Genomic DNA, 23824 nt, shown 5'->3' on the forward strand with positions numbered 1-23824 from the left:
AGTCCACACTGAGTGAGCCACGGTCTGCGCTTTAGGGGGACTGTAGATGGAGAGAGCTGGCCAGCATGTCTGTGTCTCAGAAGATGGGTGATGGAACACATCTTGAAGCGCAACGTCGGCGTTAACGTGATGGCGTAGGGAGGACTAGTATGCAATACCACTCATTTTGGAGCATGCATGAAACCGCTGGACAGGAAAGCGCGCTCCCTTCTCCAGCATAGGCTCTATGTCATCACGCGGACGCCGACGTGTGTGAGCTTTTTTATACTTTTACCATGTCAGTGATTTTCCATTGTTCCGAAATAAATGTCCTTCTATTGCACTTAGGCACTTTTTGTTGTTCTTCAGTCTCAGCTAGATTCTGTTATAGGAGTAGTGGTTTCAAAAATGTGGGCCGGGGGATGGATGCCTTCCACAGCCACCAGTGATGGGGCACTATTTCTATTATTGACCCTAAAGATGGAACACCATTCATCAATAATGGGGCACCATGCCTCCCACCAATGCCAGCAATGGGGCACCGTTTACTTCCACTGACACTGGGGGTCTTTTCTACTCCTCGTGGCCAAAGTCTGGCTCCTCTAAAACCTGAATGACAATAATTTGGCCCCTAGTTTAGAAAGTCTGGAGACCCTCATTATAGAGGGTTACAGAGTAAGACTATGTATGCACATATAACAGATTCATATAGCCATTGCTCGTGAGGAATCCATGTTGTGAGCTTTCATAATCTTTGTAATATTCTGCAATGTATGCATGCTCTTTGCCATCCTAAACCTTCGATTCTAAATTTGCCCCCAATTAGTAAACTATAAATTAGTTCCTCACCCGTCTGATCCTTCAGCAGATTATGTAATATAAATATCAAATATTGCTTTTAAATAAAGGCGACACATTTCTGTAGTGTATCACTTTGGTCTATCAGATCACATTACTTATTCTTCACAGCTTTCCTGATATTCCACTTGTAGCATTGTACATTTCCCAGCTACTTGCCTTACAGAAGACAATGATCAACACCGATATCCAGCCGACGTAAATCCTCACCATGGAAATAGTGCAGCAAACAACGTTAAATATTAAAAACACTCTAAAGACGAGGAGAAGGCTGGTTTCTCATGATGTTTGCTAATCTCCCAGGAAATATCTAAATCTCCAAAATAATCTAAGATTAATCCTGGCATATGGCTATAACTTCTGCCTTCACACATGCCAGCAGAACTATGGAGTTTAGTTACTGTAGATTCCCATTGTAATGAAAGTAAACAGAGCTGACTTGTAAATACAAAAGTCTTTATACAAGATAAGCATAGACATCAGAAAAACATACCCTCAGGTCCACTGTCACTTTGCGACTGAGATGTTAATGTTTTTTGAACAATTTTAAAAGAAACCCATAGTGAGGTGGCATAGAGGATACTGTCGATGTCTGCTTCTAAAATACTAATCCCCTAGCTGTCATAGTGATCCAATAGCTTCAGCACTTTCCAAGTTCAGACTAGATGTGTAGATTCCAAGTTAAAGCCCAGCTCTGAACTGTGCCTGCACTGCATGGGTTAAACGCTTAAGTCCAATGGACATGGAAAAGAAGGTCTACTTACCCGCTCCTCTGTTCTGCCAACCAGTCACTGCAGCAGCTTTCTCCCCTATGCTCTACCAGTCTAAGGACCTGATTTAATCAAGATCTTGCAGGGTCCATAGTCCTGCATTGGATGCAATGATGCTGAGGGACACTCCACTGTTGGAGAATGGGGGGGCGCCAACTGCCGGTTGAGCAGAGGATCAGGTAACTTAAAAGTTGAACTCCTTGAATCTTGGTGTGTTTTGTGTATTTCTCCCAGATCTGTGCAGTAACCCAGTGTGAAATTTTGGCTCTGTGCAGGAGCTTCCTGTAATAAAGACCGGTCACTGCTGCTATTTCCCCTGTTTTGGGATGACTGGTCTAGTCTCCGCCCCCTCCTGTAGTTTTCTGCAAGCAGCCAAGTTCGCACATTACTGAGCAAAGTCGCAAAATCATTATCAGTGTCTGATGACAAATTTCCCCACAAATCATCACTCAGTTCTGCAAGTGGTTCTAATTTACGATCGCTGATCTCTAGCTGGTCTAAAACAGCTTTTGACCTAAAGAGATTCTTTTTGGACGCCATGGACATTTCTCAGTTTCCAGGCAGAAAGAACAGTAAAATGTAGGCAGGGCACAGGAGAAAATGTATGTGAAATGGTTTGATACAGTAATGTTTTACTGTGTGATTTTAGTGAATTTAGTGAATGTCACTTTTGCAACTTTCAAATTTCCCGCCAGTTTCGTCCCCTGTACGTCCTGACGTTGCAGGAAAGGGAACCCAGAAGATGGATGCTGGCATCGGCTGGAGGACATTGCCGGGGACACTTGCAGGGGGGACATCGCAGGAGCGCAGGACAAAGGTAAGTGCAGAAGAGATCCCGGAGCAACGCTGCATGTATTGCCGAGTGTAGATCAGGGTTACCGCTTGCGGTGCTGAAACTTTACCCCAAGCTACACTCGGGAATACCGCCAGGGAGGTTAAAACCCAACTCCAGAATTTCTTACTTTACCATTTAAAAACCTTTCTGCCCCTAAGCAAAAGTTTGCAAAGTACTATATGCTTTCTCCACACTCCAGCACAGCACTTCTTGATCCCACTCTTCCACTGGCTATAGCTTCTGACATTTGAATTCTACTTTCATTTCTATGCTAAACAAAATGGCTTCTTGAACACTTGCACTCAGCAATGACTCATGGAACCAAACTGGCTAAGTAGGTGCTGCCATATTTGTTATTACTGGCACAGCAATATATGCTAAACAGAAAAGATGCAGATATGTCAGGATTTAAAATAAAGAAATACTTTTCTACTAAAAACGCTATTTAGGTTCCCCTATTCCTTAAGGTAGAATATACTAATCAGATGTCAGATACAGCAGGCGATGTTTACATTCACTTCTCCCATGGTGTGTGCGTGTTACAATGGGCAGATGTGACTACAAGCGCCGTAGAGAAGAACGAGAGGTTTTTTTTTGCTTTTTTTCTTTTTCATACAAAGTTACACCTGTACTTTAAAGTGTTACTAAACCCACAACAGTAACATCAGTCTGTATATGCAGTAAAGCATGTTTGTTATACTCATTGTTGAACCTAAGGGGTTAATCCTCTGCATTGTGTAAAAATGATATTTGATCCTGACTTCCCTGATCCTCCCATTCTTCCAATGTCCCCCTCTTATCTCCTGATAAGACATTGTGTGGAGACACTGCACATGGTCAGTTTGGTGTACATTGCTAGAGAGATTTTTTGTTTTTTTTTCCCTTGGGAGAGTGCAAGTAATCAGCACAGGGCCAATCAGCACTGTCCAGACATAGGGCAGGGGTTCTGCATCCTCCTAGAGCAAAATTAAAACTCCTCCTTCAAGCTTTAACCAGTGCTCAGCCAGACACCGATAGAAGTCACAAGACTACTCTAACTGCTGATGAGAAAAAGGCATTTAAAAAGGTTTATCTTTACTAAAATAATTGCATGTTCTGTGCACTGTAGGAGACCAGATATAGTGAATGCAGGGTCCTGGGTTTAGTAACACTTTAAGACCTTTTGTTTTTCAGTTTTGTATAGAATGGGGAAGGGTTAGATCCCTCTGTCAAGATCTTTGGTATGAGTGGTTACTAATCTGAGGGGGGAGAAATCGCTTATTGCTCAAGGAACCCCTAGCAACCTCTGGAGGAACCCTAACTGAGAAATACTGCTCTAAAACGATAGCCTTCAGCCAGGATCTACAAGTGATAATGGTTGCTCACAGATCAAATTCAGGTCAGGGCTACTAAATTCAAAGTTCTTCAGATCACATTACCATGCCCAGTTTTGCAATCCTGCCTCTTTTTATTGTGACCATTTTAAAAACAATCATATCCAGAAGAGAAGAACGCAGAGCAGACACAAACACATGCATTATTTAGCGGAGTCCTGGCAGCTGGGGAAGTGCTGTGCATCTTAGATCAGTATTCTTAGCATCAGACAGCAGCAGTCCCAGCAGAAAACAAGAGGAATACACCGTGTTCCAAATTATTATGCAAATGATATTTTTCTCATGTACCTAAATAATTGATGTAAATAACAGTCAGCATTATTCTCATGTTATCAACTATTAAGAGTACAATTCAAATTTTATTGAACAAACCTAACAGTATTTTTTTTTTTTTTTTTAGACATAAAAAATACTTTCAATGCACGGTTCCAAATTATTACGCACAGTAAGTTTCAAAACACTTTATAGGTTGTAAAGAACTGAAAATTGTCATTTTTTGTGTTTGCAGCATATTTACTGAAATCAAAAGCTATTTCAATCAAACTTAACATTTTAACTTTTTAAACATTTGAAGAGGTCACATTACATTTTAACATAGGACCCCTTATTTGATAGCAGCTTCACAAGTCTTGCATCCATTGAAATTGTGAGTTTTTGGACAGTTTCTGCTTGAATTTGTTTGCAAGATGCCAGAATAGCCTCCCAGAGCTGCTGTTTGGATGTAAACTGCCTCCCACCCTCATAGATCTTTTGCTTGAGGATGCTCCAAAGGTTCTCAATAGGATTGAGGTCAGGGGAGGATGGAGGCCACACCATGACTTTCTCTCCTTTTATCCCCATAACAGCCATTGATGCAGAGGTATTATTTGTAGCATGAGATGGTGCATTGTCATGCATGAAGATGATTTTATTACGGAAAGCATAGTTCTTCCTTCTGTACCAGGGAAGAAAGTGGTCAGTCATAAACTCCACATACTTTGCAGAGGTCATCTTTACATCTTCGGGGCCCCTAAAGGGGCTGGTCAGCTCTGTTCCCATGATTCCAGCCCAAAACATGACTCCACCACCGCCTTGCTGATGTCGCAGCCTTGTTGGAACAGGGTGGCCGTCCACCAACCATCCACTACTCTATCTATCTGGACCATCCAGGGTTGCACGGCACTCATCAGTGAACAGGACTGTTTGAAAATTACACCAAACAAGAAGAAAAGAGCCACCAAATATGACACGTATATCCGTGTCAAAATATCTCCGTCTCACTTATAGTATAAATGTGGATTTATAAACCCAAGGTACAGAATAGAAAAGATGGCAGTATGACAAGAGCAACACTGCCTAAAAAAGTGGTTAATTGAAAATCCAAGCAGAGTAATATAACTGCATTCAATAACTACAAAAATATTTTATTTGATCCCATGGATCATAAAAAGGAGGTTGGACATGGCGCGTGCTATATATATATATATATATATATATATATATATATATATTAAATTACATTCGCATCAGTCCTTGACCCTCAAGGGGCGTACAATCTAAGGTCCCTAACTCACATTCATACACATACTATATCCAATTTATACAGGATCCAATTAACCTACCACCATGTCTTTGGAGTGTGGGAGGAAACCCGCACAGGGAGCACATGCAAACTCCAGGCAGGTGGTGCCGTGGTTGAGATTCAAACCAACGACCCTAGTACTGCCAGGTGGAAGTGCTAACCATTTATTCACTGTGCTGTGTTCTTGTGTTGAGATAATGGTTAAAAGTTTACTTTTCAAAAAGGGGTGTACTCGTTTATGCTGAGCACTGTGTATATATAAGTTAATCGCACATGCATTAGGAAGATGCATTGGGGTGCCATTAAGAATGCATGGTACAACGCATTGTGTAAATGCGTGCAATTTTGCACACATTCCCACAAAGCACAGATGTGAAGGGAGACAAAGACTGAACAATTATAAAGGAATTTACTACTTATTCTGAACTCCCTTGCAGCCTACTTGGCTAGTCAGGGACTGTAAGTATTGAAGCTAAGGTAGGTAGTCTGCATGTTTGTTTCTGTACAGGTCTCCTGTAGGGATGAGCTCAGACATATGTGGATACTAGATTGAACCAGTCTGAGCTTTCCTGAGGAAGTTCTCACTGCAGACCACCAATCATAAGCATCTGAGGCATTCTCCACCCTGCAGCCGCATATATACAAAGGGCATGTACATGTGTGGCTGTAGGATGGGGAATGCTTGGCTACTTATGATTGGCTTATGACCACCTGCCTGTTCTCATGAGTTTACATGTTCTCTCTGTGCGGGTATCCTCCGGGTACTCAGGTTTCCTCCCACACTCCAAAAACATGCTGGTAGTATGTGTATGAATGTGAGTTAGGGACCTTAGATTGTACACCCCTTGAGGGTTAGGGACTGATGTGAATGTAATATATATTTGAAAGCACTGCGTAAATTGAGGTTGCTATAAGTACCTGTAATAAATAATAAATAAATACATTTCCAAAACAGAGTGTTATAGTACATTTGTTCAGCTTATTACATGAAAGGTTAATAATATAACAGATTACAAAATCTTAAGTTTTACTCAAATTAGTTGATGCAATAATGAATACACCCCACAACAAAAACTACTCCATCTAGTATTTTGTATTACCTCCACGTCTTCTAGGCATGGAATGAACAAGTTGGTGACATATTGCGACATCGATCTTTTTCCATTCTTCAAAAACAACCTCTTTTAGAGCCTGGGTGCTGGATAGAGAGTGATGCTCAACCCGTCTCTTCTTAATTCTCCATAGGTGTTTGATTGGGTTCAGATCAAGAGACATACTTAACCACTGAATCACTTTCACCCTGTTCTTCTTCAGAAATGCAACAGTGGCCTTAGTTGTGTGTTTAGGATCATTGTCATGTTGGAAAAGTGCACGACGACCAAGGGCACGGAGTGATGGCAGCATCTTCTCTTTCAATACAGTACATCTGTATAGCAGTACATCTGTGAATGCATGATAAATTAATGAAATGCAGCTCCCCGTGACCAGCAGCACTCATGCAGCCCCACAGAAGGACACTGCCACCACCATGTTCTACTGTAGGCAGCATGCCTTTTTCTTTGTACTCCTCACCTTTGCAATGCCATACAGTTTTGAAGCCATCAGTTCCAGAAACATTTATCTTGGTCTCATCATTCCAGAGTACAGAGTCCCAGTAGCCTTTTTTCAGAATGGCCCCTGGCAAATTCTAGGCGGTCTTTTTTGTGCATGGGCTTTAGGAAAGGCTTCCTTCATGGACAACATGCATGCCATTCTTCAGCAGCGTACGCTGTATTGTGGATGCCTTGGATGTCTCTGTGAGATAGTTGCAGTTCCATCTTTGCTAAATTTTTGTATCACTTTTGCTACAGTACTCTGGCTGATAAGTAAAGCTTTGCTGATCTTCTTGCAGCCTTCACCTTTCCTATGTAAAGAAATTATTTTCTTTTTCAGGCCTTGTGACATTTCTCTTCCATGTGGTGCCATTGCTGACAGCATGAAATGGGAAGGGGTTTTCTTTAAGTAATGCCCTTTTATAATCAACTGTCTGCTGGACATCTGTTTAATGAATAATCAGACTCATCTGTAGTTGAATTCTTGTTAATTAGGATTTTGTTGTCTAAAATATAGCTCTGCCCCCAAGACTTTCATTGGGGTGTATTCATTTTTGCAACATGGTCTTGAATGAATTTGTTAGGAAAAATACTTTGTGTGTGCAAATGAACAAATCTTGTCTGCAATCAATGGCCCGCATTTGTGGGAGTATTTTGTAGTATAGTGTCCCATAAAAAACAAATGTTGATTCTGAAAGGAAAGTAAACGTTTTCTGACAAATCTGTTGGGGGGTGTACTCATGTATGCTGAGCACTGTAATTGGAATAATGCTGCAAAATCAATAAGTGCCCATACAATGATCAACTTTTTTTTTTTTTAGTAATTTTGAAGAAAAAAAATAAAAAAATAAAAAAACACACAAATTGTATGCTTACTTTTCCCTGCATTTAAAGTATGTACCACTTTGTTTCCTTGTCTGTTTTCCACTGTTATATATTACTACATTCTTTGATTATTGTGTTCATTTAAGCAACAAAGACATCTGCTGCATTTTTTTTTAATGGTAGCAACAAATCACCCAAGCCATCAAGAGATGAGCCCTAAGCATCTGCTTTTTAGCATTAATAAGGGCTACAGATGAAAAATGAGGCCACGCCATGGAGGTCTAGTCCACATGACCAGCTGTTAGATTGAATAACAATAGCTCTCAGGGTAATAATTGTGTTAAACGCAACCAAAGCATGCAACTGGTCTTTGAGAAAGCCAGGAACACAATGCACACAAACAATTGGAAGCTACAGGTCAAATAACAAGAGAGGAAGCCTAAAGCAGGGGCACGCAACCCTGGAGAGGTGGAGATCTACCTGAACTACAGTGCTCAGCATAAATAAGTACACCCCTTTTGAAAAGTAAAGATTTTAATCAATATCTCAATGAACATAGAACAATTGTCAAATTTTTGACAAAGCTACGTTTTATAGAACATTTGTTTAGCTCATTACATGATAGTAAGGTTAATAATATAACTTAGACTACAAAATCTTCAGTTTTACTCAAATTAGTTGATGCAAAATTGAATACACCCCACAACAAAAACTACTACATCTAGTATTTTGTATGACCTCCATGATTTGTAAGGACAGCACCAAGTCTTCTAGGTGTGGAATGACCAAGTTGGAGACATATTGCAACATCTGTTTTGCCATTCTTCAAGAACAGCCTCTTTTAAAGCCTGGGTGCTGGATGGAGAGTGATGCTCAACTTGTCTCTTCAGAATTCCCCATAGGTGTTTGACTCAGTTCAGATCAGGAGACATACTTGGCCAATGAATCACTTTCACCCTGTTCAGAAATGCAACAGTGGCCTTAGGTGTGCATTTTGGATCATAGTCATGTTGGAAAAGTGCACGATGACCAAGGGCACAGAGTGATGGTAGCATCTTCTCTTTCAATACAACTGTGAATTCATGATACCATCAATGAAATGCAGCTCCCCGATACCATCAGCACTCATGCAGCCCCACAGAAGGACACTGCCACCACTATGTTTCACTGTAGGCTACATGGATTTTTCTTTGTACTCCTCACCTTCGCAATGTCATACAGTTTTGAAGGCATCAGTTCCAAAAACATTTATCTTGGTCTCATCACTCCAAAGTACAGAGTCCCAGTAGTCTTCTTTGTAAGCATGGTCCCTGGCACATTCTAGGTGGGCTTTTTTGTGCATGGGTTTTAGGAGAGGCTTACTTTGTGGATGACACCCATGCATACCATTCCTGTGCAGTGTACGCCATATTGTGTCATGGGTAACATTCACCCCAGTTTGGCTTTCTACGTCTTTAGCTAACTGCAGTGAACTTGCATGGCGATTTTCACGTCTCTGTGAGTTGGATGCAGTTCCATCTTTGTATTACTTTTGCTACAGTATTCTGACTGATAAGTAAAGCTTTTCTGATCTTCCTTGTGTAAAGAAATTATTTTCTTCTTTCTCAGGCCTTGTGACATATCTCTTCCATGTGGTTCCATTGTTAACAGCATGAAATGGGAAGGGGTTATCTTCGTTAAGCAACTCCCTTTTATAATCAACTGTCTGCTGGACACCTGTTTAATGAATAATCAGACTCACCTGTAGTTGAATTCTTGTTAATTAGGATTTTTGTTGTCTAAAATTTAGCTCTGCCCCTAAGACTCATTGGGGTGTATTCATTTTTGCAACATGGTCTTGAATGAATTTGTTCGTAGAAATACTTTTTTGTGTGTGCAAATTAACAAATCTTGTTCGCAATGAATGGCCTGCATTTGTGGGAGTATTTTGTAGTATAGTGTCCCATAGAAAATGTGAATTCTGAAAAGGAAAGTAAAGGTTTTCTGACAAATCTGTTGGGGTGTACTCATTTACGCTGAGCACTGAACGTGGAAGAGATAAAAGATCACCGGCAGTTTTTTTTTTGTTTTTTTAATTTAAGTGGACCTTTCATCCCTTAGTAGTAAAAGAGGGGCTGATCGGAAAAAAATAAAATTCCTCCATCCACACAAGGCAGGTGGATGAAGGATTCCTCTCCGCTGTGTCATTTTATTCCAACAGGGGACTGCTCTGTTGTAAGAATACACTGACCAGTGGCTGCAGTATTAAATAAATTAATCTGCACTACCGCCATTGTTCTAAAATCTTCAGTTTTATTAAATCAACCACAGTAAAACTATCACAGGTACAAAGGTTGATGCGTTTCAGCTTAACAAGCCTTAGTCATAACCCATGGGTATGGTTATGACTAAGGCTTGTTAAGCTCAAAACGCATCAACCTTTGATGTTTTTCCTGTGGTTGATTTAATAAAACCAAATATTTTAGAACAATGTAGGTAGTGCGGATCAATTTCATTTAATTCTGGAATGGATAAGCAACTGTGGATCACGCACCTGCCTAGTTCCTGGGATGAGCATTGGATGGGTAGTAGCACCTTCTTTTCTTTTTTCAGTGGTTGCAGTATACTGGCTGCAGCAGCTGATCGCTAAAAGTGTTCCAACATTCCAGTTCGACAGACTGACGTCTGTTGAGTGTGAACAGCCATACATGGAACAAAATTCACCTGGTTTCTGAGAACCATCCATCTATGGCTAGCTTAAGTAATTGTCATTCTTTTGTGCCAATTCCTCAGTACAGTATACTTTGGCAACCTATCAAAATCCATCCTGTACTTATCTGCCTTTGAATTCTGATTGCTTGGCATGCGTTAATGCATTTAAAATTGAACATTTTAAATGGTTTATTGTACCAAGTTATAGGAGACCTGCCTGTCCCATAGACAATCTCTGAGCACTAATTGTGAGTATCAATCCTCTTAATAATGTTAGGCTAAGATGTTAACATGAGGATAACATGTTGCAAAATCTTAGGAAAAGGTTGTGGCTAGTATGACTTGCAATTCAATAATTCCACCATTCCATGGCTGTATGAAGAATGAAAATAGAGCAGAATATGGCTAGTATTATTACAGCACGACATGGTGAGAGATGGATTTGAGCACCAGCAAATTAACAGTTTGCTTTTAAGTGCTGAAAAAGAAAAAGATGTAAATACATCAAAGCATCCACTTGATACGAAATGAACCAGGAAATGTTTGTGCTTGCACATACAGTAGCTCTAATGGCCTCTACCCCATAAGTGACCACATTTCAGTGGCTTTTGTTTTTGCACTTGTCCATATGTTCATTTCCTAGTGCACCTTATTTTATTTGCTGCAAACAGTTAAAGAAGGCCAGGTTCTAATGGCAGCTTGAGAGACACAGATGTTGAAGGAGAAAAAAAAGAAAAAGCAGCAATGAACAAATGTGTTTTTGTTTAGGATGACCCTGTATAACTTCCTCAGTGGGATTCCTCTAGCAGGCGCAATCATGCTTAACCAATAAAATCCACTCATTTAGCCTGCACTGACAGAGGAACAATCTGATGGAAAGCTCTTCCTGCAGCCCATAGAGGATGAAACGTCTCCTACCATAACATTCCCTATAAGGGTAGCTGCAGTAAGCCACAAAAAATGCTTAAAAAGGAAACCCGTATACAACCTGCAGAAGTGCACTGAACGACTTAATGTCCTGAAACAAAGAACTGTCAGCTATATGTCCTTTGTACAAAAGAAGAAAGTCGCAGACATGCATATGTGCCTGTCCATAAAACAAGCCCGTGTCTTAGATACTGCTGTGACATGAGCTTGTTACCACAGTATATTCCAAGCATAATTAGCAAAACATTTCTTCTGAATAGGAAATATTTTAGGAATACCTGCAAAGGATTTCCAGCATGCTGAAAAATTACATTCTCTACATGACTATTTCTTGCTGTGACCATCACTCACCATGAAAACACCTAAATATCTAAAATTACTGAAAAGTTGAACACACATTGCACTGTCTTCAATTCAAAGCACAACATGAATGTTGATGTTGTACTACACTTCTAGCCCCACAAATGTTCTTCTGCATTTAAAACCCACCTGCTGTGATCACACATATTGTCCTATAAACAAATGACTGCGGAAACATTCTCAATATTGGTTGCTGGCATCAAATATGTAAAAACTGGAGAAATGCAGCTAGTATATTTATAGTGCACTTTAAGAAATGACTGCACTGACTGAAATAGCAAGTCAACCCTTTCTTTCCAATGATTTATAGCCATGATCTTCATAGCAGCACTGCTGTCACTCTTTGTGACATCTAAATTGGATTTATATTGGTCTTTATCCCTCATTAGATCTAGGACATGAGTCAAAGCATGATGCACAGACTATTAGATTTTCTTAGTAGTGACCATTGGCTGCAGTGGAAGAGAACGACCACCAAATACAGCAAAAGGCATTACAAATCTGCTGTCTCCATTACTGAATGTTCCTGTCTGAAGATTTCTAGCTACCTTTTCAGGTCACCTTTTTAACTTAAAGCTTTATGCCAATCACCGCAGTCAAGATCTTTCACATGGTCAATGCTGCCGATTCGCAATGTGTGCTTGATCGCTTTGATAACAGTGGTTAGACTCTACTCAGCAGGCAATCGAGAGGTGATATGCCACCTCCACCACACCTGTTTGAAAGAGATGCTGCTCTATTCGTTTTGATGGGGCGTGTTGGCAGGCATAATCACTCGCCAAGTGCAAAATGCCCTACTTTTTTTGCCTCACGGGTGTGACGTGTATAAGGCCATCCAGCTGCAATTAATGGATAAGTTCACCTTGTTGTAACATGTTACACCTGGGTGTAACATGTAGCGAAAGGACTGGCCCCCAGTCCTCCGTCGCGACAGCTAGCAGGGGATCTTCTCCCCACCTCCCTACCCCCTCGCGAGCTGTCACAATTTAAAATTTATGAAGGGGGGGGGGCAGCGGAGGAGAAGTGCGGCTGTTGGCTTGTTGTAGTTCTCAATGAACTACCACGGCGCTCATTGATTCTTCAATGTCAGATTGTATCTGCTTGCCCGTATGAGGTAAGAGCACATAGATACACAGACCGCTGATTGCTGTTGCAATGCTTTCCAGACTCCCAAAGCAAGAACAGTAAATACACATTTTTATACCTAAAAAAAAAAAAGGGGGATTTAGTTTTTGTTAAAAGGTGAACATATCCTTTAAAATGCACCTCAAGCACCTGGTTTGCAGCACCGACAATGCCCACATGAAAGTTAGCCAAAGTGACTATAAAAGGCTGCATTGCTATGTATGTAAATGGTTGTTCTTGACAAATGTTTGGTTGATTTAAAAACAAACAGTGCAAAGTGCAATCATGAAGAGCAGCAAACCTTAACAGTAGGAACACGGCTCCCACCCCACTTTAATGCATAGCCATACAAAGGAAAGCTCTTGTGACTTGAGAAGTCTTCATGGCTGAGTTCAGCCTAAAAGACACTTGGTGATGGTCAAATTATGACTATGGCGTGGTTGACCATTCTCTGACGTCTTTAGGCAAACACCCCTAAAGACATAATGATTCTATCCTTGAAAAAGGCAGAGGCATGCTGATGGCATACCATGTGTTTAAAGGAATTGTTATTTAATTTACGTAAGCAAAAATTGAAAGCAATTGAAAGAAAAACAAAAATGTTATAAAACTGCTTTCAGCTTTTTAAAAGTCAAAAACACAGAAGAAGGAACACTGAAGTCAGGGGAAAAGGAGATGCAAGTTTTAACAGATCTTGCACCAGTACCAAGACATTTGAGCAAGAAACAAAATAGGTATATTTGAGAGCTAAATTGATTGATATTGTAAAGCTCTGCACAAACTGTTGGCGCTATAGAAATCCTGTATTATTATATGACCAAATGAGACTTACCCACACTAGTAGGAAATATATCTTCATTGTTAATTTGCACTTCAATCCAGTCCATAAGTAGGTTCATATACTGAGGTGCTGGTAAGGCAGTAGGTTTCTTGTATTTCAGGTCATCTTGCCATCTGTATTCATATTTTGGACCCCCAGACATAACAGGACACGTTGTCTCTGTGCAGTAGTCACAAATGGTACCATAGATGAGGTTAATCCTATTGAAAAAGTCAACCACGTGAACAGCTACCCAGTCATTGAGGTCTTCTCCACTGGGCAGCTGAACCGTAGCCTTCAAGTCAACTCCAGAGCTCAGAGACGCCTGAGCCCGTTTATGTAACTCAAACCTTTGTGTGCCAGGATCAAACTTTCTCTTGGGTCGAAAGGTCTTGTCCTTGTTAAATACTTGCTTTAATCCTATTGACATGTCTTTTATATTTGAAATGTACTCTCAGCGGTCAAGTGAATTGAGTCTTGTACAAGATGGAGGAATGTCAGCAATGTAAATGCGAGTCTGTCTTGGTTTACTTTATTTCATTTCCTAGGAAAAGAAGGGAAACATGTAAACATATAAAAGTTGTGTAAGCGCTAATCAGCTATATATTTATTTATGAAAGTAGAATTATAGGCAAAACGTCCCCCCCCATTATGGATATAACATTAACCCGTCACTTTTTTTTTGCCATCTGGGTCCCAATGCAGAGATTTCCCTTCAATTCCTGTCCCATAGCCAACAGGAAGTGAGAGGAAAGCCCTGCAAAAGGGAATTCCTTGGGGACTCCCAGGTCACCAGAACTAGTGTCCCCATTGGAATATTTCCCCTCTATTGCTTTTCTGGGGATAACTCAAAATTAGGGATTTTCTTTTACTTACAATGATAATGTTAAACAGGACAAATAGAGAGGGGGAATCTCCATAGGCAGCAATAAATCCTGATAGGTGGTGTAATCCCTCTCCACTCTATACAAAACTATAAAAAATAAAAGTTTTGCTTTTAGTTATACTTTAAAATTACTGTATAAAACACTTTTAAGACCAGGCCTTTTCTGGCACTTTACATGTAACAACCAGTATTTTTTGCTAGAAAATTTCTTCGAACCCCCAAACATTATATATTTTCTAAAGTAGAGGCATCAAACTGGTGGCCCTCCAGCTGTTGCCAAACTACAAGTCCCATGAGGCATTGCAAGGCTGATAGTTACAAGTATGACTCCCAAAGACAGAGGCATGATGGGACTTATAGTTTCGCAACCGCTGGACGGCCGCCAGTGTAACACCCCTGCTCTAGAGAATACATTTTTTTTGCAGTGGTTTTTCAAACTAAATTTTTTTTGGAACAAATGCATTTCTTTAATTTTAATGCACAAAAACTACAATATAAACACCAAATTGTTTGGTAGAATCTAAAAAATGATGTTACACTGAGGAAACGGATATCAAACATGTCAGGTTTTAAAATTGCACATGCAATTGCGACAAATTGTGTAAATTTTACTATTCCTTAGACGACGCTTTAGAAGCCTTTGCAGGTTACCTCTTTAGATTTACACAGGAGGTCCGGTGCTAGAATTACTGACCATGATTTGACGTACAAGAATGGGGGTGCTTTAAAAATTATTTTTATTATTGGGGGGGGGGGGGATAGGCCCCTCCCGCTGCTTGTAAAGGCAATGGATTGCTTTTACAAGAAAGCTGACTGTTGGCTCTAAAAAACGATGTTGGAAGGATGTCTGCAGGCATCGTCCCAGTATAACCACCTACAGTCCAGCAACGTACGGGTATGTCACTGGAGCTGAAGTGGATAAAAATACTACATTTCTGAAGTACTTTAAAATTACACTGAACTACTCAATCATTCAGTGATCTACTGAAGCTTTAATCTTATAATTGGGAGACAGCCTTTAAACACTCTTTTTAAAAACACACAATAACTATAACTACAGCAGTAAGAGAGGAATCTCTTGCATAGTTGTCCCCACAACAGGTGTGCACATTGGAAGTTTTACCCTTAGCTATTGTTCTGGGGACAAATCTAAAATGTTGGATTTACTCTCACGTTTTCTCCTGGTGTCAACAGTCAATAAGAACCAAGATCATAAAAAACTCGATAGATGGCCTAACCTTTCCACACTCTACCCAAAATTAGAAGGAAAAAAAAAAGTATACATGTTAATTCTCCATCTCTGCCTTTTCATTTCAATCTTAAGAAATCTTCTTAATCACTAAGCTTCCCTGCCTTTGGCCTTTCCTTCTTTATACTGGGGTTCCCTTAACTAATAGTTGTCACACGACAACCCATCTAAGACACTACCTTATGCCTTTACTCTGATTTTACATGTTTATAGCTGTTGTATATTTATTTGTCCATTTCCAATTTCCATCTTTCATCCTCCCTCTACAATATCCTGCCTAAACCTGAACTCCAGGTATGATATGCATTGCAAAGTTACATTGGTCTAGCTTGGGCCAATGTATGTATGCATATCCCATACCCTGAGGGACCACTGGGCAAGGAGATAATCTCTTAAGGGCTCATTCACACTATCAGTTGAGGAATAGAAAAACCTCATGGTTGAGTCACGTTTTACTTCCCCCACCTGCTTCCTTTAGCTGCAGAGGCAGTACATATGTCATGGCCAAAATGCTTTGCAGCCATGGAAGCAAGTATACTCCCAGTCACGTTAAGCAGAGGTAGCGCTGGCTGAGCACGACCCATTCAAGTGAATGGGATCACTCTTCAACTTCCCCACAACCACAGCTTGCTAATACAGGTTTAATGGGGTTAGGGCGGACCTATCACATGCTCGCTGAAGAGCAATCAAAACGAGGATCGGTTTTCTGAGAGTAATGCAAGTGTGAAGAAGCTCTAATAGTTGCCACTACTACAGGGATTGCTGCAACCTTCTGGGTTCAGCGCCCTGCTTCCCTATTGCATAGTGACCAAAGGGGGGTTGTTTGCTCAGGACCAATGCCATTCACAGGTCCCCTTTTTTCAATTAATACAATGCATTCTCTGATTTGATGAGGTGAATATAATGTCAGAACCCTGCCTCTTCACCTAATCCAATGAGAGAAAGCCTTGCATTCAGTTAAAAATAAAAACAAGGCATTCTGTGAAGGGTGGTGGTGCTGAGCAAGCAACCTCCTGTGGTCACTATGCAGGAGGGAAGCCAGGCACTGGACTAAGAAGATTGTGGCATTCACTTTAGTAATGGCAACTACTACAGTGATTGTCTCCAGTGGTTCCACGGATATGAAATATGCATACATCCATGGGTCCAAGTTGGACCTGTGTAACTATGCAATGAAGAGTATTTCTGGAGTTCTGCTTTAAACCATTCTTTTCCAACTGTTCAGTCAATCTGACTCTGGTTTTGCTAGTACTAAGGTCTAATCTGAATATGCGATGCAGCAGGTATGAAAATGGTTCTAGAATACTTCATTTTTAGAGTCCGGTGATAAAATCGCTGATGTCATAGCCACCTTAAGTGAATTACAGCATGTCTTTCCAGCAGCTTCTTCTCCTTTTGTTTCCTAGGATACGTACTCTATTGTCTGCATTTATTGTGAAGACCAGATGACAGAATGATTTTATTCCTTCGTGTCGCTATATTTCACGATGGTCCGCTTTTCATCCAAGTAGTCATTTACGGCAATCTTTTATACGGCTTTCCCTGTCCACATCTGTAATGAACATTTTGGGGCCGACAGTACTTGCTCAGCTATGTGCTAAAGCTTATTGCTTCTAACAGTCTGTTGACAAACTCCCCAATGAAACATCTAAACTAACCGCACGTGTGCTGTACTGCATAGTAGAGTTAATTACCACAGTGTCACTAAGACTGGACGATCAACTCCATAATGGCTCTTGTGTTTCTAGGTATTGACTCTCTGCGGTTTTCTCCTCTCCTGCTGTACACTGATATGTTCATATACTCAGCATGAGTCTTCTTTCAGGAAAACAAAACAAGTCATGACAACTCACAGTTCTGACCAGTGATCTCACAGTGCATGCTTTACATTCATATGGCCAAAACGTACATACGCTGCTAACATGAATAGGATTTACAAACATTGCCACTGGTAGTTTCTATTATTCAGGGATACAATGGAGGTTCTCTACAAATGGTGTGTCCCTTCTCCTCTGATCCGCTCTGCTTACATTTTCCAACTGATTGATTTCTGAATGCTTGTTTTTTTAAAGTGATATTAAACCCTAAAGTGATTTTTAGGCACGTTAAAGACCTGATTTAATCACTTACTGAGTATGCAGATTCTTTATCTTTTAATCCTTGCCTATGTATCATTTACAACAATATCATGACTGCTACCCCAGATTTCCCATTTCAAGGTGGCTCCTTTCCCTTGCAGTGTCCTATGGAGCCACCCTTGCATGCAGGATTATAGTTGTGCCTCCCTACACCGTGTGCATAAATGGAAACACAGAGCTACATAGCCTTGGATGGCAAGACACTCCCTTGTTCCATCCTTCTCCAAGCTAACAGAATGGAAACAGACACCACTGTTAAATCTTTCCTGCAAAGACTGGATGTTCAGGAAAGCAGCACTGAGCTCCGGATCATTGAAAGTTGTAAATTGCAAATGCTAGGGTAAGAATTTTAACAAAGTTTAAAGAAGAATGCTTATTTTATTGTGCTTAATGTGTTAAAGTCACCTTTCTGAACATGTTACATCCTTATAACATGTTTAGCAACCTAAACCCCCTTCCACTCCCCCCAACACCACTGTCACATTTTGAAAACAGTGAGGCCATGCAGGACTCCGCCTACACAGCTGTGTCATTCATGTACAGTTTCCTTAGAATTAACAGACTACAAGTATCATCAGCCATTGCAGCTGATGGCTTGTATTTCTTAATGAACTGCAATGGCACTGGTGAGCACTCGCATAGTTCAATGATCTTTATGCTCTCAAGTAACTGCCTGCCTATACGAGGTACTGGCAGACAGCTATCCTGAGAGTCTGCAGGAACCTGACACTGCACCTGTGATCGTCCATGCAATGCTCTACAGGCTCCTTAGGAAAAAAATAAATAAATAAATAAATTCCCTGCAAAAAAAAGTGCATTTATTTTTTCTTCCCAAAGATAAAACTTACCCTTTAACCGCTTCCCTGTCACCCTGTAGCACAAATATGGCACGTATATAGACATTTTGTATTTCCGGGTAGGGGACCGCTACAGCTGTCAATCACCAGGTCCCAGCTGGGGATTCCCTGCTGGCACCCAGCAATCGGCAACTATCACTGATGGGGGAGAGATCTGTACGAAAACAATACAGATCTCTCACCTGTCAGCTCCAGCATGTGCTTTGAGTTGCTCTGCATAGCAATACAAAACAGCATGCCTCCCTAGTAAAACACACACACAGGTTAAAAAAAAAACAAAAAAACACCACACCAGGGGCAGACTGACAACTCATGGGGCCCCTGGGCAATAGGGGATCATGGGGCCCCTGCGTCCTTGCCCAAACTCAAAAAAGCCTATGAAAAAGGTACCAGGGGCATCTCATGGGGCCCCCTACTAACCCTGGGCCCTCGGGCAGTGCCCGAGTTTCCAAATGGTCAGTCTGCCCCTGCACCACACACTGTTAACCCTTTGATCACTCCAGATGTTAACCCCTTCCTGCCCAGAGTCATTAGTACAGTGTAAGTGCTTTTTATTAGCACTGATCACTGTATTAGTGTCACTGGGCATGTCAGTGACAGTCAGTTCTCTCCTAGTGTCAGAATGCCCGCCGCACTATAAGTTGCTGATCGCCGCCATTACTCCTATGAAAAAAAAGAAAAATTCCAGTATATGTACTGCCATTTTTAGAAGCTATATCTTTCATGTAAACCAATTAATTTACACGTATTGGGATTTTCTTTTAGCAAAGACATGTCACAGAATACATTTTGACCTAAATTTATGACAAAATTTGATTTTACTGGATATGTTTTATAACAAAAAGTAAAAAATATTGGGTTTCTTTTCAAAATTGTTGGGTATTTTTTGTTTATAGCGCAAAAAAAAAACCAAACCAAAACAGAAAAAAAAAAAACACACAGAAGTGATCAAATTCCACTGAAAGAAAGTTTCATTTGTGGGGAGGGGGGGGGAGGAACAAAAAAAAAACAAATTTCATTTGGTGCAGCGTTGCAAGACCGCAAAATTAATTAAAGTAACGCAGCGCTGTATAGCAAAGAATGGCCTGGTCAGGAAGGGGAGTAAATCCTCTGGAGGGCAAGTGGTTAAGCTAAAAAATGCTGAGGCTTCAATACTACCTTTCCTATGAGGTTACATGGACAATGACACTGGATGATATGGATGACATTTGCATATAGTGGGCAAGCATAAAATGTTCACAAATATCAACACAACAATCTTATCATACATTGCGAACAAATCACGCAAACATTTTCTTCTCCCATTATGTGCGTCACGATGTAGCATTGAAATGGAAGTAGGCTATCCTAAAGTAAACTGCATCACTTTGAGCTTTATCATTCCAAAAAAACCTCTTTTTAATGAGCAGACTTTGTTGAGTATAATTTGCAGTAGATATATGGGGTGCACAAATTACATAAATTATACATTTGGAAAAGTTAAAGGAAATTTAAAATTTTTGTACTATTACCGATAAAAAAAAAAAAAAAAAAAACATTTTAAAGCCCCTTCTGTCCTCTCAAAAAATGTATAAAATATTTAGTGTAGACTACAAAGGTTAAAAACGTATAAAATGAGTGTAACCAAGATGCCGCCAAAATGAAAAAAACAATCCTGATCTTAAAAGAGAAATGCAGGAAACAAAAAAAATAAAAAGCAAACTTACTTGCATACTGAATTAGATGCTGCATCCGTCCCCTGCTGGCTATACACTGAGAACAGAGTGATCAAACACCACTGATTGCTCAGTTCTCAGTGAGCAGAGAACGGGTGACTGTCAGTCACAGGCTCTTTGCTCTGCCCCTCCAGCGCTCACTGGAGTGCTGGGCTGTTGAGCTGGTAGGAGTGGCTGGCTCAGCCACTCAGCAGAGCAATTCGACATTATTGTTGGGATCCGTGCAGAGCCTTAACTGGTTCTGTGATATCAGCTGACAGTGGACTTAAGACCGCTGTTGGCTAAATCTGGGTCACAGGAGTGCAGAACAAAGTGCACGCTTGTGATCCACTGAAGAAGTATGGCCAAAAGAGCTTTGACCATATTTTCCTTTAAGGGGATTTCCGGGGGGGGGGGGGTTGGGGCATTGCAAAGGTGCATCTTTTATATTCCTGGAGCTCAGCTTTAAGGAAAAATCTTGTGAAAGAAATACATACGCTACAGTTGATGATTCTCTTTGCTGACGTACTAGTTGTCTGGCTGTCATTCTGTCTTCAGTATTCTGAACCCACTGATCCAGAATGTAGAGATAAGGAATTTGGACTTTTCACTGATTACATGTACTGCATAATTCTGCACACGCAGTTAGGTAGCCACCATTCTCAGTAACAGCATCCCCTATATATCCTGCATGACAAGCATACTTTACGCTTGGAAGACATTCTGCTGGTTAGAGTAGATTCTTTGTGAACACTAGATTATTGTATATGTAACTGTAAACAGTAGTTTACTGCAGAGACTGCAATAAACCCTGTACTGGAAAAATATGTCATGTGGTTTAGCTCCTGATACATAAACAGTTGGTCCTTAGAAAAATGAAGTTTTTCTGTTTCAAGCTGAACTCTGGACAGATATTAAAGACACAAACTAATGTGGCTCTGTCTTAACAGCACAACTTCAAATACATTTTTAAATTCAAGCAATATAAGTACCTAAATGTGCCCTGGTATCAGCCTCTTGAGGTCTACTGTACATCAGAACTCAGACTGGGAGATGGAGAAGTGGCACATCAACCATGCTGCAGTGCTCATGTGCTGACAAGGAGCATGCTGACTGGCGGATAAAGCAAAGTGAGCTCTTTAATCTGTTGCTTCTCCTTTCACTGTCCAGTCACAGGCTGGGAGAGGGACAAAACCTGTAAGACCCCTTTCACGCAGGTTTTCCAATCAGGTCCTCCTGCCAGTTTTTCTGGTGGAACTGATCCGATGGTCCATATCATCTTATTGACTAGCAGGTGTGTGTACAACTGCCTACTTCCAATCCAGTCAAAAAAAAAAAAATGCAAGGGGAAGGGAATCGGTTTCCCTCTGTCAGAGGGCAGTTGGGCATAAATGGACAACACAGTCTGTTTACAGCCGACCGCTCAAAATGCAGAGCGGCTCTGCCCATTTCTGCTCTACAGAGACAGAGGGAACTCTGACCTGTCATCTTCCTGCTCAGCAGTGGATCCGTCGACCAGGGGCGGACTGACCATTTGGAAACTCAGGCACTTCCCGAGGACCCGGGGTCAGTAGGGGCCCCATGAGATGCACCTGGTACCTTTTTCATAGGCTTTTTTGAGTTTGGGCAAGGACACAGGGGCCTCATGATCCCCTATTGCCCGGGGGCCCCATGAGTTGTCAGTCTGCCCCTGCCGTGGACTGATCACCCGCTGAGCAAAGTGGATTCCACCCCATATGAAAGGAGCCTAAGGATCTTCTGCTCTGCCAGACAAGGACTGGATGGGCAAAAATACAAATCCTTTGGCAGGTAAAACAGCTCTCATATATGTATGTTATCTATATGTTTAGATGTTTGCATGAAGTCTTCTTAAAAAGGAGAAATTTTGAGTATAAAAAAACAAAAAACAAAAAAACAACACATACACACTGCAATAACTCATATCAACCATTCCTATTTGAGTTGATGTCAATGAAATGACTTGGTTGCCTCCATATTTTCTTGTCACTTTGTACTATACTGCATATTTCATTTTACACTGCATTCTTAAATAAGACCGGAAAAAAACTTGTACAAAACACAGTTTACCAATCCTGGACTTGTCCCAAAGGGCACGTTAGAGGTACATTCACAACACCGATTCCTTATATTTTGTATGAAGCTAGAACCCAAAATCATGAGGATTTTCCTTCTTTCCAGATGCTGTACACCTCTGACATTATTGCTAGTGTTGGATATAGCTGCATAATGTGCTGAGAAGTGTGCTGGTGAATGGAATAGTGCAGAGGTCACCAGGAGTTAATGAATAACTCAATGAGACATTTAAACAAATAACCCATATCACAGTGCTGAAACCTATTAATCAAACAGCAGCAATCACATCAATAATGCATAGGAAAATTCTCAATATATTCTTCTTTACTAAATGTGTACGCAGAATTTTAGAAAATATGCAGGAAAACGTGCTGTTATACAAAGACAGGATATACAAGCTAATTATGGCCAATCAATTATGCATCTCTGGATGTGCCACTTTGTGTATGGCATCTATTTAAAAGGTCATTGATCCAGATCTGCATTTTAATGGGATATATTGGTTTGCCAGTGGGGTGGCTACAAAAGCCAGCTGGGTTATTACTGTGTCTGACCTACATGAGGTCATTGTATGATTGTCCTTGTGTGGCCTCTGGAGTAAGGTGTCCATGCATGGCTCAATATAAGGCCTCATTACCACTGATGATTTTAGGTCCAGCATTGGATTCTTGCAGCTGGAATCATAGGTGGTTCCACACAGCTGCACCCACGTGACCTGTACAAAGCAATGGCAGGCCAACCTGAGCTGCGGCTGTCACATGTATCCAAATATCCAGCTGTTAACTACAGCTAAAGGCTAAAAACAAGGATGTCATTTTTCTTAGCTGCAGGTAATGGTTTGATGTGCAAATACATGCAAAGATCTGCTGCTCCTGTCAGCCTGTCATTGCTTTGTACAAGCTGTTCCAGAACCATCTACAATTCCAGCCACAAGATTCTGCTGCTAGACCTAAAATCATATAGTTTGACAAATGGACGTTTGGCTATTATGATATTGGCAAAAAGAAAGATGGGATAAAAACAAAACAAAACAAAACTACTTCTTTAACCACTTGCCCTCCAGAGGATTTAACCCCTTCCTGACCAGGCCATTTTTTGCAATACGGCGCTACATTACTTTAACTTACAATTGCGCGGTCAATGCAATGCTGCACCTAAATTAAATTTATGTCCTTTTTTTCCCCCACAAA

The 23824-nt window shown here is 40.8% G+C and overlaps 1 protein-coding gene across 2 annotated transcripts in view; it reads right to left on the bottom strand.

Annotated features, from left to right (window-relative positions):
• The window catches only part of MOB3B (MOB kinase activator 3B), a 99217-nt gene that overhangs the window by 61138 nt on the left and 14255 nt on the right, over positions 1 to 23824 (bottom strand). The window contains exons 1-2 of one of the 2 annotated variants that reach the window (XM_089678059.1): positions 22629 to 22760; positions 13729 to 14260 (exon numbers count right to left, since the gene is read on the bottom strand). In XM_089678059.1, coding sequence (XP_089534185.1) covers positions 13729 to 14146 — 418 coding nt within the window. In that variant the 5' untranslated portion in view covers positions 14147 to 14260; positions 22629 to 22760. Of the gene's footprint in view, positions 1 to 13728; positions 14261 to 22628; positions 22761 to 23824 lie in introns of those variants that run through there. The other variant, XM_089678058.1, reaches the window with a different exon arrangement.

Source organism: Staurois parvus, unplaced genomic scaffold, assembly GCF_062004578.1.
Source record: "Staurois parvus isolate SC_StPar_1 unplaced genomic scaffold, SC_StPar_1.0 ptg000198l, whole genome shotgun sequence".
NCBI lineage: Eukaryota > Metazoa > Chordata > Amphibia > Anura > Ranidae > Staurois > Staurois parvus.